Consider the following 15,563-nt stretch of genomic DNA (forward strand, 5'->3'; position numbering starts at 1 on the left):
TGCTTTCAGTCTCTTGCATCTATGTCTCACTAAGTTGGAAAGGAAGAGGTCTCTAGTCTTGCCATGTCCTGATGGGGGCTAGACACCGGGAGCCGTAGGCCCTACACTCCTGGAGTCACCATCACGCCTAGGTTTGCCTTGCTGCTTGCTACTGAGTAGGGGCTGCCCTCTGTGTCACTTTAAATACCCAGAACATGCACATCATTCCCTAAACTCATGACTAGGCGTGTGCTGTAACTCAATCGGGTATTCTTACCAAGGGGAACAGCTGGATGTGTCCGTCAGCAGCAGAGCCACTGCCTTTTCCCATCCCCTGCTGAGGTGAGGCCCCACTGGCTGCACTCACATCAGTTCTACCTCTGGACACATCAGTTCTACCTCTGGACACTTCTACTCTGTCCCATTCCCAGAGGGGCTGGGCCGGCTGGCCCCTGCTAGCCAGTCAGCACTGTAAAGGAGATGTCAGGATCAGGTGGCTTCCCAAGGCAGCCACCAAGCTGACTGCAGGGCAGCTCACTGCTGACCACTGCTGGTCCCTCTCAAGGGATGGCCAGAGGCTGTGAGCCCCAGGGTGGCAGAAAGTATTTCTAGCATGTCTGGTTTCCATCAGCTCTCAGGAGGCACACCTGCACCCATGATCAAGGCTGCTGAGCCATAGTGGAGAGCTCCCTGCTAGGAGGAACGTGAGAGGCCAGCAATGGCCAGCAGCAGTCACTGGAAAATGGGGAGTTCTACCTGCTCCTCTCACAATCATGGCTGGTCAAGGGTCCCATGAGAAAGCACTGTAATCTCCAATCCCTGGGCTCCCCTCCCATGGCACTGAAGTGATGGAAGGCTGGCCAAGGGGCAGAGTGACCAGATGGAACTGGTGGGATGCAACAAGGGCAGAGCAGCCAGAGGCCCAGGGGCCAGGGCAAGGCAGGGCCTGTGTGTGAGAGCACCACCTCCTAGCCCAGGCCTTGCAGTTCTGCCTCTGACTTGGCATGGCCAAGGGGCCGCAGGGTCCGGGGGGGCCTGCCCTCAGGCCCACAGTCCTGTTCCTCATAGGTGGGGTTCAGGCGGCCCATGTCAAGGGGGCAGAAGAGGCTGCGCTCCATGCCAGAATGGTTCTCCACCAGGGCCTCCAGGCTAGGGAACTCTGCTGGCAAGTGCTGGGAAGAAGAGACCATGGTTAGCTCCAGGCCACTTCCTCATGACTCAAGCCAGGCACTAGTCTCCCCCTCCGCCTCCCCCCTGGCATAGGTGCTTGCTCCTTTTGGAGAGCTGGAAGAGTTCAGAGAGATCACACATGCTAACAGAGTCAGACACCACAGAAACATTCAGCTTCGAAGTAAGGGCACACACGTGGAGGCCTGCCATCTCAGCTAGGTGCCTAGAAACCCAGGGGCAGGACAATTCTGGACCCAGAGAATCAGGCTATGTGAGCACAGGCAAACCCTGCCTTCGAGTCAGTTCCTTCCATTTGCTAAAGATGATGGAGGGTATGGACTTTTAAAAGCAAGATCTTTATGGAAATAGGTGGTGTCACCTTGGTCCAACAGTACTAAAGGTAACCTCTGAAAGACAGCTCTGGAGAGGTGGACATCTCTGTCCTACAGCAGCCTTAAGGTGAAGGCACAGCCAGCAGAGCACAGGTGGAGCCAGAAGGGCCAATGAGGAAGGAGAGGATGGAGAATGAGCAAGAGGCAGTGCTGGAGAGACCCAATGGGGGAACTGAGGTGAAAGTGAGGCGGGCTCATCGGAGCGCAGGGGTCAGAGAAAGGCAGGGCATAAATGGCAAGAAGTGAAGCCAATGAAAGGGCTGACTCAGTAGGTCTTTTGCCAGCCTTGACTTACCTCCACGCAGTAGCGGCCCATGTGATTACGGAAGACCTGGTGGGGCACCACGCCACATTGTGTTCGCACCGACAGGCACCACTGGTCACTGGTACCCAGTTCAGGCCACAACAGGAAGGACCCAAGCACGTCTCTCCTCAGTAGGGCCAGAGCACAGGACCTGGGGCACAGAGAAAGAAGCTGGAGTTGGATTCATCTGGCCCCAGTCTCTGGTTGCTGACCTGAACATGGACATGGCAGGCCCAACAGCATGGAGGTTGCCTGAGGATTCAGTACATGCCCCCAACGCTACACAAGAACAAAGCATGGTGGCTCACATCTGTAGTGTCAGCCCTTGGGATTACAAGTTTGAGAACAGCTTGCATGGTCAGGACAGAGGTTTGAAGGTCTGACGCTGAGACAGCAGGCCCTGCGACAGGCCAGGCACTGAGGCCTCTACCTGGATCTCACAATTTGATCCTGTAAAGAAGGTCCCTTCATTATCTCTCTTTTACATTGGACACTGACAAGTCCCTAGCCTAAGGCCACTGTGGGGAGTACTCTGTGCATGCACAGGGGTGCACACATGAAGGACCCTGGGGAGGCCCCCCCTCCCATTTTTCTGATTATCTCAAGGGACTGGGTAATGGCCAGGTCAGGTCCTTCTTACCTGGAAAGGCCGGCGAAGGCCCAAATGTTCTCTGTCAGGCTACCCTCACCCTCTACCAGGCATGCTGCCGGGCCTCCAGGAACTCGGGGCCACGCCTCCCATGCCGCAGGAACTGTGATAGAGACCACCTGGGGTCAGGGGCCCTCCCCTAGCAACTAGCCCCCCTCCATATCCCTTCCCACCCAGGCAGATGCACTTGTGCATGGCCACCCAGAGGTGCCACCCCAGCTTTGCAGGAACATGTCCATCCTCTCTGCCTGGCACAGGCGCAACTCACAGGCCTCCCGAGCCGACAGCTGCAGCTGTGTCTCATAGGTGCAGCCTCGGTAGGCCCCGGAGCGGATCACCTTGCTGCGGATGGCCTTCTTGCGCACCAGCGTGGGCGAGCAGTACGGGTTCCCCAGGCGAGTGTGCCGGACCCCTCCTCGGCCGTTAGCCTCAGGCAGCTCCTTCTAGGGTTCAGAGAGGGGCCCCAGGCATGCAGGTGGAGGTACAGCCACAATGGGTAGAGTGGACAACCCAGAATCTCTCACCTGTGCCCAGGACCCTTGTCCTCTGCCCACCCTATCTGGGGCACCACCTACCCCACTGCTGCCCAGGGGCCCCTCTGCCGGCAACCGCCGGAAGGAGACTAGGGCATGGACATTCTGTGAAAGCTGATCCCTGCCGAAAGGTTCCCGCACCAGCACAGGGGGCCCTCCGGGGCTGAAGAGTGGCTGCAGAGGCCAGTCCCCTGCAGGGCCCAGGCTGGGCTCGGGCTGAGCTCTTTCCTCCGGGTGCTGCACAAGGTAAGCAAGCTGGAAGGAGCGGCAGAGCAGCAGGTACAGGACCTGGACCTAGGGTGGGAAAGGTGGGCTAAGTGGAAGAAATCTGTGGGAAGTTAGCTCCCCAGAGACAAGCCCACTCCCCAGTGAGGCTCCTTAGCCTGGGGTACTCCTCCCTAATCTTACTGCGAATATTCCTATGTATCCCTCAAAACCCTCACCACTAACCACTATGCAACATTCTCTACCAGTTTGTGTGTGTGTGTGTGTGTGTGTGTGTCCGTCATGGGGCTTGAACTCAGGGTCTAGGTCCTATCCCTGAGTTTTTTTTTTGTTTTTTTTTTCAAGTCTAGCACTCTACCACTTTGAGCCACAGCTCCACTTCTGTTTTTCTGGGGGTCAATTAGAGATAAGAGTCTCCCAGACTTTCCTACCTATGATCCTCAGGTCTCAGCCTCGTAGCAGCTAGGATTACAGTTGTGAGCCACTGGACCGGGCTCCAGCTTTCTCTCATTTGGTTATCAAATACTGGATACTCCCCACACACTGTCTCCCCACCCCCGGAGGAGCAGCTGAGACTCAGGCCTCTAGCTCAAGCTCTGGCCCTTAGGGGCTTTTGTGTGACATTGGGCAGGGCCTGGACCTGTGTGTATCATCACCCCCAACTCCCTGTGGCCCCATGAAGGAGTCAAGTTAGCAGAGAACTCCCAGCACAAACCCAGCATTTGCCTGGGGCCCACACATTCTACTTGTCATATCAGCCAGACCAGCAGCTGCAAGAGTGAGCTTCAGCCACCTGGGACCCCAGTGGCCAGAAAATGTTTCCTGGATGGGCTCTGCTTGCCAAATGATTGGCTGCCAAGTCTCTGCCATTCAGGCCTTTCAGGATCCTTTCAGGATCTACCTGCCCAGGATACACCCCATCTACCCACCAATGGTATATACAAGGACACTCAAAAACCAGCCCCAGCTTCTGTGTTAAGTGCCTTTAACTAGGGTCGGAGGAATGTTGGAGTGTGGAATGATTTGTGTAACAGGAATCTAAATAAAAGTAGTCCTTGGGCTGGGAAGGTGGCTCAGTCGTACAGTGCTTGCCTCACATGCACGAGGCTCTGGGTTCAATTCCTCAGCACCACATAAACAGGAAAGCCGAAGTGGCACTGTGGCTCAAGTGGTAGAGCGCTAGCCCTGAGCAGAAGAGCTGAGGGACAGAGCCCAGATCTAGAGTTCAAGCCCCACGACTGACAAAAAAGAAAAGAAAAGAAAAAAGAAGTCCTAGAGTCACGGTGGACTGAATCTTGAAGACTGGTTAGAACTTACCAGAATGGAATGGAGCATGGACACTGTAGGCAGAGCAGTGTGAGCCAGGGCCCAGGCGTTTGACCTGCCAATCTCCAAGTGCATGGCCAGTTCCTGTTCCAGGACTTAGGGAATGCCAAAGCCATTGGCTTGCTTTTTAGGGTGGGAAAATCCTCAAAGATGGACATAACCAAAGATGGACCACTGTAAGGGGGTGGGTTTCTGGAAGGTCTCAGGCCAACTCAGCCAAGCTGCCAAGGCCAAGGCCAGTGTCTCTGAAACCCCATTCCAGCCTCCATAGTACCCTTGCTCTGCCTTGGGGCCTAGATACCTCTCCAGGCTGGCTGCCCACGAAGAGGTGACAGAAGAGCTTGCTGGCTGGGCTTCGTGGGTTCCGGGCGATGAAGGCAAACTGGCAGTTGGCTGGGCACCACGTGGCGTAGAGGACACGTCTCAGTGCATGGGCCATGAGGAGCATCTGGGACACAATTGCAGTGAGCCTTGGTGATTTGAGCTTGGGCTGCAGCAGCCTGAGAAACCCCCATGCCAAGGCCAGGCCTCCACTCCAGCGCCTGCACACCAGTGTAGGGCCCCCACCTCCTGGCATGAAGAGACAGTCCCAACTTCTCATCCCTCGTACATGGACCTAGGACCCCTTGCACCTGGCTGCAGACCTGTGGGTTAGGGTGTTACCTTCATGTTATGGAACTTGAGGGGCAGAACTGGGACCTCCCACTGGGGCCAGCATGACAGCAGGCTCTGGGTGTGTGTGGGGGGTGTCACATGACCAAGTTGGTATTCTGACTTTGCTTCTCATTCTTCATGGGACTTGGATAGGTGTATGGTCTCTTGGGTGTGACATATGTCAAGAGGAGGAGGATTCAAGAAGCTATGGCTCATCCAAGTAGCCTGGGACCCAAAACACAGAAATGCCCAGTATTGGGTTCCATGTGCACACAGCCTTGAGTCAAGGAGCCTTGTAGTTGTGGGGTACACAGACAGGCCTGCAGCTAAACATCCAAACAACATTTACTGTACTGGGGATGATGTCATAGCTAAGCAGGGGCTCCTACCATCTCTAGCCCATGGCTATGTACAGCCCATGGGCAACACTGGGCAGGGCATCTTCAAAACCTCACAGAGTGGACATCCTTGCTGCCCAGGCCAGAGGTGGCCTCAGAGAAGATTGTGAGAAAATACTATCCCCCCAGCTTGCCTTGGGGTAGTGTGGGTAGGATCAGAGCCAGGCCGGGGCCAGGGCTGGGCAGAGGATGAGTCTTGCACCTCACCTGCACAGTGCCACACTGGCTCCTACCTCGCCTTCCCCGCTGTAGATCTTGAGACCTTGAAGGCTGAATTTCAGGATGACAGCCCGGCGTCGGGGACAGTCCTGGGTGGGAGGAAGACACTATCTCCTAGACCAACTGTCCCCAGTCCAACCCCAGAACCACTCACCCTATGCCAGTCAGCCAACCTACCCCTGTCAGGGACAGAGCCCTTAGTAGCAGGTCCTCCAAGAGCCAGGTAGCTCCTGGGAAAATGTCCCCAGCCAGGCCATGGCCATCTGTGGCCTCTAGCTGTGGGGCAGAGGTCCTGGACAGCCCAGAGGAAGAGAGTCCCTGGGCATAGGGGACAGGGCTGCTGGAGCTGGAGCCAGGGCCGAGGCACTCGCCGGGCCCATCTCCATGGGGGCCTTTGGTCCTGCCCCTCCTGAGGCCTCACATGCCTCTCTTCATGATGGGCTAGTTCTAATCTCAGGGTCTGACACACATAACTGAACCCCTATCTCCTTACCTTCAGGGCCCACAGCTGATGCCGCACAAGGGAGGCACTGTCCTGCGTGTCCAGGTCATCCACAGGGAAGGAGCCCACATACTACATGGTGGAGGGGTGGGGGCAGAAAGGCAAGGTCAGGTCCACAGCTCCACACCCCCATCCTCTCAGCCCCCAGCACATGCTGCCCTGCCAGGAACACTGTGGGCAGCGACAGAGCACTGTCCTTGCAGTCTAGGCTCTGCCACTGTGATAATAGCAAACCTTGGTCAGGTGAAGCTGGGAGATCCCCAGCTCACCTGTGAACACACACACACACACACACACACACACACACACACACACACACACACACACACACACACACACACACACACGAGAGCCTGAGCCAGGAAAATCCAGGGAGAGAGGCAAGTCAATATCTCCACCCAATCCCACCCCTGCTAAACAGTGACTACCCACCTGGGCAAACTTGGTGATGCACCTGGGCCGGTAAGGGGCAGGCCCACAGTCAGAGGCCCTCCGGGCCCCGGCCCCAGCCCTCTGCATAGCCCCCAAGGTACCCAGCTTGAAGCTTCACGGGAGAAGGCTGCAAAGGGGAGAGGAGGTGAGCTGATGGGTAGTTGGGCATGGAGCCTCTGTCAAAGGCTGCTGGGCTCTGTTCACCTGTGTCTTCATTCAGTGAGCCAACACATCCTTACTGAACACAGACACAGCCCAGAGAAAGAGACAAAAATCTGCCTCCTGCACAGAGCCTTCTCACAGGAGAGCAGGACTGAGTCTAACAGTTAGGGTACAACAGGGTGAGGGGAAAGCCCTCACCCAGGAGGGGAAGTTGAGAGAAAGATCTGGAGGTGAGGAGTTCATGAATGCTCTAGGGTCAGAGCTACAGAGCTCTGGTCGTGGAGTTGGGGGCAGCAGTGACGTGCCAGCTGTCCCAGCTGCTTGCGAGACTGAGGAAGGAGGATCACTTGAGCCCAGAAGTTCAAGGCTAGCCTGAGCAACATAGTAAGACGTAGCCTCTACCCCACCCTAAACAACAACAAACCACAGAAGATAGGGCAGCCGGGGAAAGCCCATCAAACCCAGGGTGAAAGCTGTGAGAACAGAGTACAAAGGAAGGTGAGCAGCCGGATCCCTTCCGTAACTAAAACCTCACCCACACAGCAGACTGGATCCAAATTGAGATTAGCCGCCTATGTCAGACCAGAGACTTCAGGCTTTGCCCTGGGGGCAGTAGGGAGCCATAGCTGGCTATAGAGCAGGGGAAGTGCATGAGGTGGCTAAGGGCTGGACAACCAGCGCTGAGGAGTTCAGGGACCTACTAATCAGGCCACTGGCTCATTTGGCCCAGACCCTTCCCAGTCATGAAAACCAGACAACACACTGGGACTAAGTCAGGATATGAGGAAGGTAAAAATGCCAGGGGGCTAATGAACATTGTCCCCCAAAGCCCACATCCTGGTCTTGCCTAGGGTCCTTTGGTCAGATCCACTAGTTTGCAACAGGAGTTAACTTCCTTTCTGTCACTGTCCTCCAAGGCAGGGAGACTATTTATCCCCATCAGACCCCAGGTGCAGAGCTAGTGCTCAATAAACATGAAATCAATCCATCCATGGACCAGCCATCACAGGAAAGAATGGATGAATACCTCTGCCAGTCACCTCACCAATTCAGCTCCCCCAGTCTTTCTTCAACAACTTAAGACACTTTGGTGAGCCCCATTCTGGCCACCATTCACCAGCCTACTTGTAATCACTGACTTGAGTCTCATGAGCTTTTCTGCCAAAGCTGGTTTCAAACTGTGATCCTTAGATCTCAGCCTCTGCGCCTCCATTTTCTCACCCCTGGAATAATAATAGGAGGTGGGGTACAGAAGCTCAGCACACTGCCTGGCTTACAGCAATGCTGAACAAATGCAGTTGCATGAGAGACAGGACCTCCCCCAGACGGCTACTCAGGAAGGAGCTTGGACAGGCAGCAGGGTCTGAGCACTTTCAGTCCCTTCCTTGTCTGAGCCACCCAGGCAGGGACAAGGCAGAAGAAGCTGGCCTAGGGTCATGACTCCTAAGAAAGAGCAGAAATCCCATGGGCCTGGGAAGGAAGAGGTACATCCAGAGTATATTCTGATGTAGTTTCAGAAGCTTCCAGAAGAGGAGAGTTTGGGTGTCTAGGAACTGTCACTGTCAACTGCCAAGACACCCACCTCTGCCTACCCATGACCTTCAAATGCAGTAGATGCTAGCAGCCACCTACTGCTTTCAAGATTCCATCTCCAAAATAACCAGCAAAAATCAGGCTGGAAGTCAAGCTGTGGCTCAAAGAGGTAGGGCACTTGCCTTGAGTGGAAAAAGCTCAGGGAGATGGATACTGGTAGTTCATGCCTGTAATCCTACCTACTCAAGAGGCTGAGATCTGAGGATCGCAGTTCAAAGCCAGCCCAGGCAGGAAAGTCTGTGAGACACTTAACTCCAATTAACCACCAGAAAACCAGAAGTGGCACTGTGGCTCAAGTGGTAGAACTCTGGATTTGAGCTGAAGATATCAGGGGACAGCGCTCAGGACCAGAGTTCAAGCTCTGCGACCAAACCCACTGCAAAAAAAAAAAAAAAGAGAGAGACAGAGAGAGAAAAATAGAGAGAAAGAGAAAGAAAGAGCTCAGGAGCTCAGGGACAGTGCCCAGTCCCTGAGTTAAAGCCCCATGTCTGACAAAAAGGTTGGCTGGGGGTGTGGCTCAAATAGTAGAGCACCAGCTGAGTGAGCAGTGAGAGGTATCAGAAAAAGAAAAAAGAAAGAGGAGAGGCTGGTAAGTTGGGAAACAAAAGCTCTTCTATCCCTTTCTGCCCCCCTCCACTGGCCATCATCAGGCCCATCGCTTTCTGCCTGTGACCATTTTTCACATTGTGTCCTTTCACTATTGTATGTTTGATGTTTAAATAGAGCAGCGTTAGATGTGCAGCCTGCACTACAGCCACATGCCGCCTGTTCCAGCAGATGGAGCCCCCCAGTTCAGCTGCCTTTTAACTTTACAACCACAGCCCAGGCTGGGATCCGGGGAGAGAGAAGGCAAAGACCACAAAACAGGAAGGGGGACCCAGGGCACACAGGGAAGGTCAAGGACAGAAGAGGAACTGAGGGCCTGAGAAGAGATGAAGGGAAGCTGGGAGGAGCCCAGGGCAGTTTCACACTTAGCCAGAGCAACGAAGCCCCTCAGGCACAGTGCAAGACAGAAGGGCTGCAGGCCTAGTACAAGCTCTCACTTGGGGCCTCAGTCTCGTTCCTCCAGACCCACAGCTGCAGTTTTCCATGTCCCCAATGTCTGGGGGTGGGGAGGCCAAGCCACAGGCCCTCTCTTTCTCCCCCCACCCTTAACCCTCACCTGACGCCAGCCCTCTAGTCCTTAGTCTCCTGGTGACTAGAGGCCTCTCCCTTCCTCTGCCCCCCTTCCAACCTCAAGAGCACAGTGCTTTTCAGCTCTGAGCCTGGAGTTTGGGCTTCCAGGGTACCAGGTTCACTGTAACCCTGGAAACACACTGTTTACCCATCCAGACACAAAGACCCACACATTTCTTCAGACCCAATGAAGTTGTACACAGGAGCCTGGTGGCACCTTTTAAAGGGGCCACATTTACAATGAGGTTGGGCCGTGGGTTTCCTAGGGCGTCCTCTTGAAGCAGGAGGCCTGGACAAGTTGGCCTGCCTCTCTGCCACAATGGACTCCTCTGCTACATGGCACCCTTAGGTCCCACCCTAGCACACTCTTGCAGACCATCTAGACCCTGAGTTCTGTAGGTGGTGGCCCAGAGAGGACAAGTCACTTACCCAAGGGCACAAAGCATTGAGAGGGGAGCTCAGATTCCCTTGAGTCTCAAGAAGGTGGGTGTCCACCCTTGGAATGTGAAGGGTCCCAGTCTATCCAAGCGCAGGTGAGACCAGGAAGTAGCCTCAGGGGTGGGAAAATCCTCTGGAGATGGGGGGGGGGGAGATTTGAGCAGTAACCAACCTTCCTTCTCTTCTTCCTCACTTCTCCACCTCCCCACCCCCGGGGGCTTGAACTCGGGGCCTGGGCACTGTCCCTTAGCTTTGTCAGTCACTGCTGGCGCTTTACCACTTGGGCCACCGCGCAGGGCCGATGCTCCTTTCTGGCCACCCTGCTTCCATGTGGCCTGACACTCACTCTTCTGCCGCCCCCAGCTGGCGCCGAGACCCGACCGGCCGGGAAGGCTGATGTGACCTTGTGTGATGGCTTGGCCTGTGGCCTCCGCTCCTCAGGACACCTCCTGGGGTCCCCAATCATGTGCCGGGGGGGGGGGGACCCCGAGGCCGGGGCCTCGAGGGGCACAGCATCCCGGGTGGGGGGGGGGGCTGAGCGGTTTGCGGGGAAAACACTGCGGCACGGAGCTGAGGTGCGCGTGCCGAGAGCCGCGGACGACGTTTGAGGGGAAAGTGCGGGTTCCGGGGGCCGGTGCGGGGCGGGGGGGGGAGCTGCTTTTAGGGAGAGCGCTAGGCTTCCGGGAGGGGGGGCAGCGGGGCGCAGGGCGTCCCCGGTCAGAGGCGACGCCGACCCAAGACGCGACCTCCCGGCCCCGCGGCGCCCGCCCACCACCAACCCGGCCCCCTCACTCACCGCGGCCGCCGCTCCTCCACGTGATCCCCGCAGCTCGGGCCCGCGACCCTGCGCAGCTCACGCGCCTCCCGCGTCGCCGCTGCCCGGGCCCGCCTCGGCCCGCCCCGCCCCCGCGCCGCGCGCCCCCCACGTGGTCGCGGGAACCGACCCTCGGCATCACCTGGCGGCGCCGCCGGCTTCGCCCACCTATCAGCGTCCGAGGAGCCGCTGCGCTCGGCCGCGCTGCCCAATCAGAGGCTGCGAGGGTCCCTGGTAACGCCCACTCCACCCGCGCCCGGAGCTCCGCCCTAAAGAGTACGGCTCCGCCCATTGAAGGCTCGCTCCTCTTCGCGGGTGGGATCCTAAGTCCTACCTGCTTCACCGATTGTTCCGGGGTTCAGGAGAACCCCATCCCCTCCAGTTCGCTGGCTAGCTCCTCTTCGTCATCCCGGCAGTGGCTCCCGCCGTGCCTCCTCCGAGAAGTCCGTGCGGCCCTGCGACGTCGTCTTTTTTTTCCGTTCCCCAATCCTAGGGCTTGAACTCAGGACCGGGCTGCTGTCCCTCCGCTTCTTTTCCTCAGGGCTAGCGCTCTACCGCTCTCAAGCTGTTGGAGATAAGAGACCCACGGACTTTCCTGCCCGGGCTGGCTCCGAACCGTCTCCTGAATAGCTAGGATTCGGGCGCGCGGCGTCCTGACCGCTCGCCGTCCCCCTTCGGCGAGTGCGGGCGCCACTGGTCGGGAGGGTCTCCCTCCCCAGCGCAGGGTAAAGCTCAGGTCCGTGATGGTGATTTGGCCCAGGCCCTGGGGCACTCCGGTGATTCTGCCCCCCTTAACCCCTGGATGGCAGGAACGGGGCGGGGGGAGGGGGGGAGGGCAGCTAAAGACATCGGTGATCCGGTCCTCCGGGTCGCGCGGAGATCCACTGGGGAGGGAGGAGGGTGCCCACTACAGTCCCCACCGCGGGCTAAGGGCGCTGTGGGTGTTCCCCCCCCCCCCCCCCCCCCGCACATAGCCGGGTCAGCCAAGCTTTTGATGTGTGTCTAAACCTGAATCTGCAGAGAGCAAACACGGCCCCCGCCCCACCAGCACAGGGAAGTCTGGACCTGGGGCTCAGGTTTGGGGAGGGGGTGATGGGCTGCACCCCTAGAGGGGAGTCCCCTGACTAGGAGGCACAGAGAGAAAGTAGACCTGGGATTCCCTGTCCCAGGAGCAGACGGGAGCCAGCGTGGCAACAGTGGACGCTGGGCACCTGGGAGAGGCGCGACGCGCCACCTGGGCGCTTCCTCACACTAGAGGCCACGCCGGCGCCGTCATCACCCAATCCCCTGGCGTTTCCTGGGCAAAGCAGGTTTCAGCACACTGGGGATGGAAGGCCCATAACGGGCTACGGGCTTGGCCCAGCGCCTGCCTGCTCCACGCGCAGTAGGTGAGGCTGCTGGCGGTAACATTAGTGAAGTGAGCCTTTTGTTCTGTGCTAGCAGGATGCCACGTGCTCCCTGAGAAATTCTGACCAAAGCCAGCCTCTAGCCCAAGACCAAAAAAGATAGATAGATAACATGGTTTATAAGTTGGCCTCAGCCTCTGCATATCCAAGTGATGAAACTCAAAATTAAAGGGCCAATTCTCAAAATAAAAAGCATTCAAGTTTTGTTGTTGTCAGTTGTGGGGCTTGAACTCAGGGCTTGAGAGCTGATTCCTGAGCTTTTTCAGCTCAAAGCTAGCACTCAGTACCACTTCCAGTTTTTTTTGATGGTTAATTAGAGATAAAGCGTGTCTCACGGACTTTCCTGCTCCAGCTGGCTTTGAATCTCAATCCTCAGATCTCAGCGTCCTGAGTAGCAAGGGTTAAGGCATGAGCCACCAGCGCCCACTAGCATCCAAATTTTAAACAGAGGACTCACTAATTCTCAGACCCCTAGTCTCTGTTTCAAGAATATTTAGAGAAAACAAAACAAGGCATAATTCTGTTAAGTACTGACACCATCAAGCTTCTGTACATACTTATTATTCTGATAGTGTACTTTATTAAAAACGACAAGAAAAAATTAAAAATGACAAGAACTTATTTCTGATCTGAATTAAAAAAGACAAAGAAATTAAATTCAGACACAGAGATAACATTATCCCTTAGCTTTTTTTGCTGGATAATTGGGAGTTAAAGAGTTAAAGAGTCACAGACTTGGGCTGGGAAGGTGGCTCAGTGGTAGAGTGCTTGTCTTGCATGCATGAAGCCCTGGGTTCAATTCCTCAGCACCACATAAGCAAAAAGAAAAAAGCCGGAAGTGGTGCTGTGGCTCAAGTGGTAGAGTGCTAGCCTTGAGCTGAAGACCTAAGGGGCAGCACCTAGGCCCAGAGTTCAGACCCCACAACTGGACCTCCCCCCCCACCAAAAAAAAAAAAAAAGAGTCACAGACATCTCCCTAGGCTGGCTTTGAACCACTATCCTCAGATCTCAGCCTCCTAAGTAAAAGCCTGGGCATGAGCTACCAGCACATGGCTTGATTTTTGCTTTCTAAGTCTTTCACAGAAGACTGAGTGACCAGCACTATTAGGACCCAGGGAAACAGATTTACAATGAAGCACACAGAACATGGTGGGAGGGGGGAGGAAACACACCATCTGACAAAGTAAATGTAGTCAAAGTATGTGATATTGCCTTCTGACTTTACTGCCATCCAAGATGCTCATCCCTGCTCAGGAATACAAAGTTTCAAAGCCAAATGCATTATACAGGTAGAGTTCATTATTGCATTTTTTTCTGAGTATCATAGTAATGTAGCTGGTCATCAGAGCTATTGCACCAGATTATCAAATTCAGTTGACCCAATTCCACTAAATCAGACAGCTTTTCACCATGCAATAGTCTTATTAAAGGTGTGGCGGGAACTCAAAGATTTCTATCAAAGAAAATAAGCTTCAGATGGTGCTAGCCATCTCCTGGACAAGCCCTCAAAGCCCACTTGTGACCACTGCATGGAACAGTTGTTACCACATAGGACAAGTTTTGCATTCCTGAGAGCTGTAGAATTTCAACCATGGGTTAGAGACTAACTTGTGCAGGAAGCTCAAAGGAGATGCCCATATTTAGAAGAGGAAGGGATGACAGAAAGGCAAGCTGGGTGGGAGTCATGGTTGGGGAACATGTTCACGCATGCGTCACGCATGTCATGGTATTTCCTGATGAGTCAGTGATCATTACTAAGACACAGGTGTGAGCTTGTTATCACATTTTTCCCCTTTCTCAAACATTCCAGAATCTGGCACTGGGCTTGCCAGCTGACAAACGTGACACATTAGTGAGAAGCTAGTGTCCAACTACAGGGCTGAGAACTAAAGGGAGCAGAGACTGAGTTCCCAGCAGGCCCACCAGGGCAAAATTTCAAGGCCTGAAATGTTGCCTGATTGGTTCCCTTGGTGACACCCTTTCCTGCTGACGAGCTTCCTCATTCTGTCCTGATTCATGGCTGTCTGCAGCCTAGCCCCAACCCTCTCCCTCAAATGTGTGACCTAGAAGAGGTTATTTTTAATTAACAGAATTGTGTCCCCCCCCAAAAAAAAACCCCATTATATCCTAACCTCCAGGACCTAGGAATGTAACTATATATAAAAGCTACTCTTTAAGAAGTCTTTTAAACCACATGTAGTCTTTAAAGAGAAAATTAAAATTAGCTCATCAGTGTAATTTACAATCTGAAACCTATAATGTCTCCTAAAAGGAAATTTGGACATAGAAAGACGGATGTATATGCTGGGCACTTGTGGCTCATGCCAGTAATCCTAGGTATTCTGGAAGTTGTGATCTGAGGATCATGATTCAAAGTTATCTCAGGCAAAAAGTCCTTGAGACTTTCATTTCCAATTAACCAGCAAAAAGCTGAAAGTGGAGCTGTAATGGACAGTGCCCAGAATCTGTTTAACCCCATTACACACACACGCGCGCGCGCACACACACACACACACACACACACACACGCACACAAATGAAAAAATCCTGCTATCCACTGCCTGTTAATCTTCCAGTATGATGAACCCTTGTGCACCTTGGCTTTGCTGTCTCATCTGTCATTAAGTGTATAGTGTTGGATGTGGTGAAGTCGGCCATGCAAACCAGGTCAGTCTAGTCTATTGTTAAGTTTCCTTGTGGGAAGAGCAGCAGCAAAGTATATTTGCATGTGCAATCAGGAACAATATCCTACACCTATGACAATACATCTGGAGAATCTGTGAGGCCATTTTAGGCATTAACTGCAATGATGGTAAACGACAAAACCCCTCCTTTGTGAAGCTGAACCATCGAAGGCTGGGCCGAGTGACATAGCGCAGTCCAAGCATGCATGAGGCCCAGGTTCCATCCCCAGCACAAGTGAAAGCACAAGCAGCCAGCTCCTTTCTTCTCATTCTGCTCCTAGGTGGTCATTCTGAAATAACAAGGATTTAAGATTTGGAGCCCATTATTTTACAAATGAGAACACTAAAGGAGGTTGAGTGGTGGGTCATGGTCACTGTGTTTTGTGGCAATAAATGCTGGAGTGCTGGGCCGGGTGGCATCCTCTGGTAAGGATTCATTTGGAGTCAGTGAAATTTCTCATTCTATATACTTTATCAGTGTGAGTTACACTGCAGCTAACAAGGGAT

General features: G+C 54.5%; 1 protein-coding gene across 1 annotated transcript; it reads right to left on the minus strand.

Moving 5' to 3' along the window:
* Positions 1 to 947: 947 nt before the first annotated feature.
* On the minus strand, positions 948 to 11,010 carry Sh2d5 (SH2 domain containing 5). Its single transcript, XM_042688732.1, has 10 exons — positions 10,949 to 11,010; positions 6,784 to 6,910; positions 6,343 to 6,423; positions 5,864 to 5,938; positions 4,880 to 5,026; positions 3,070 to 3,321; positions 2,763 to 2,937; positions 2,486 to 2,597; positions 1,837 to 1,996; positions 948 to 1,151 (listed from the first exon to the last, which is right to left on the minus strand). Exons 2-10 carry the CDS (start codon positions 6,868 to 6,870, stop codon positions 948 to 950), a joined length of 1,293 nt encoding a protein of 430 aa, XP_042544666.1. The 5' UTR covers positions 6,871 to 6,910; positions 10,949 to 11,010.
* Positions 11,011 to 15,563: the final 4,553 nt, after the last annotated feature.

This window comes from Dipodomys spectabilis, unplaced genomic scaffold (genome assembly GCF_019054845.1).
Source record: "Dipodomys spectabilis isolate Male_0828 unplaced genomic scaffold, ASM1905484v1 ptg000118l, whole genome shotgun sequence".
In the NCBI taxonomy this organism is placed as follows: domain Eukaryota; kingdom Metazoa; phylum Chordata; class Mammalia; order Rodentia; family Heteromyidae; genus Dipodomys; species Dipodomys spectabilis.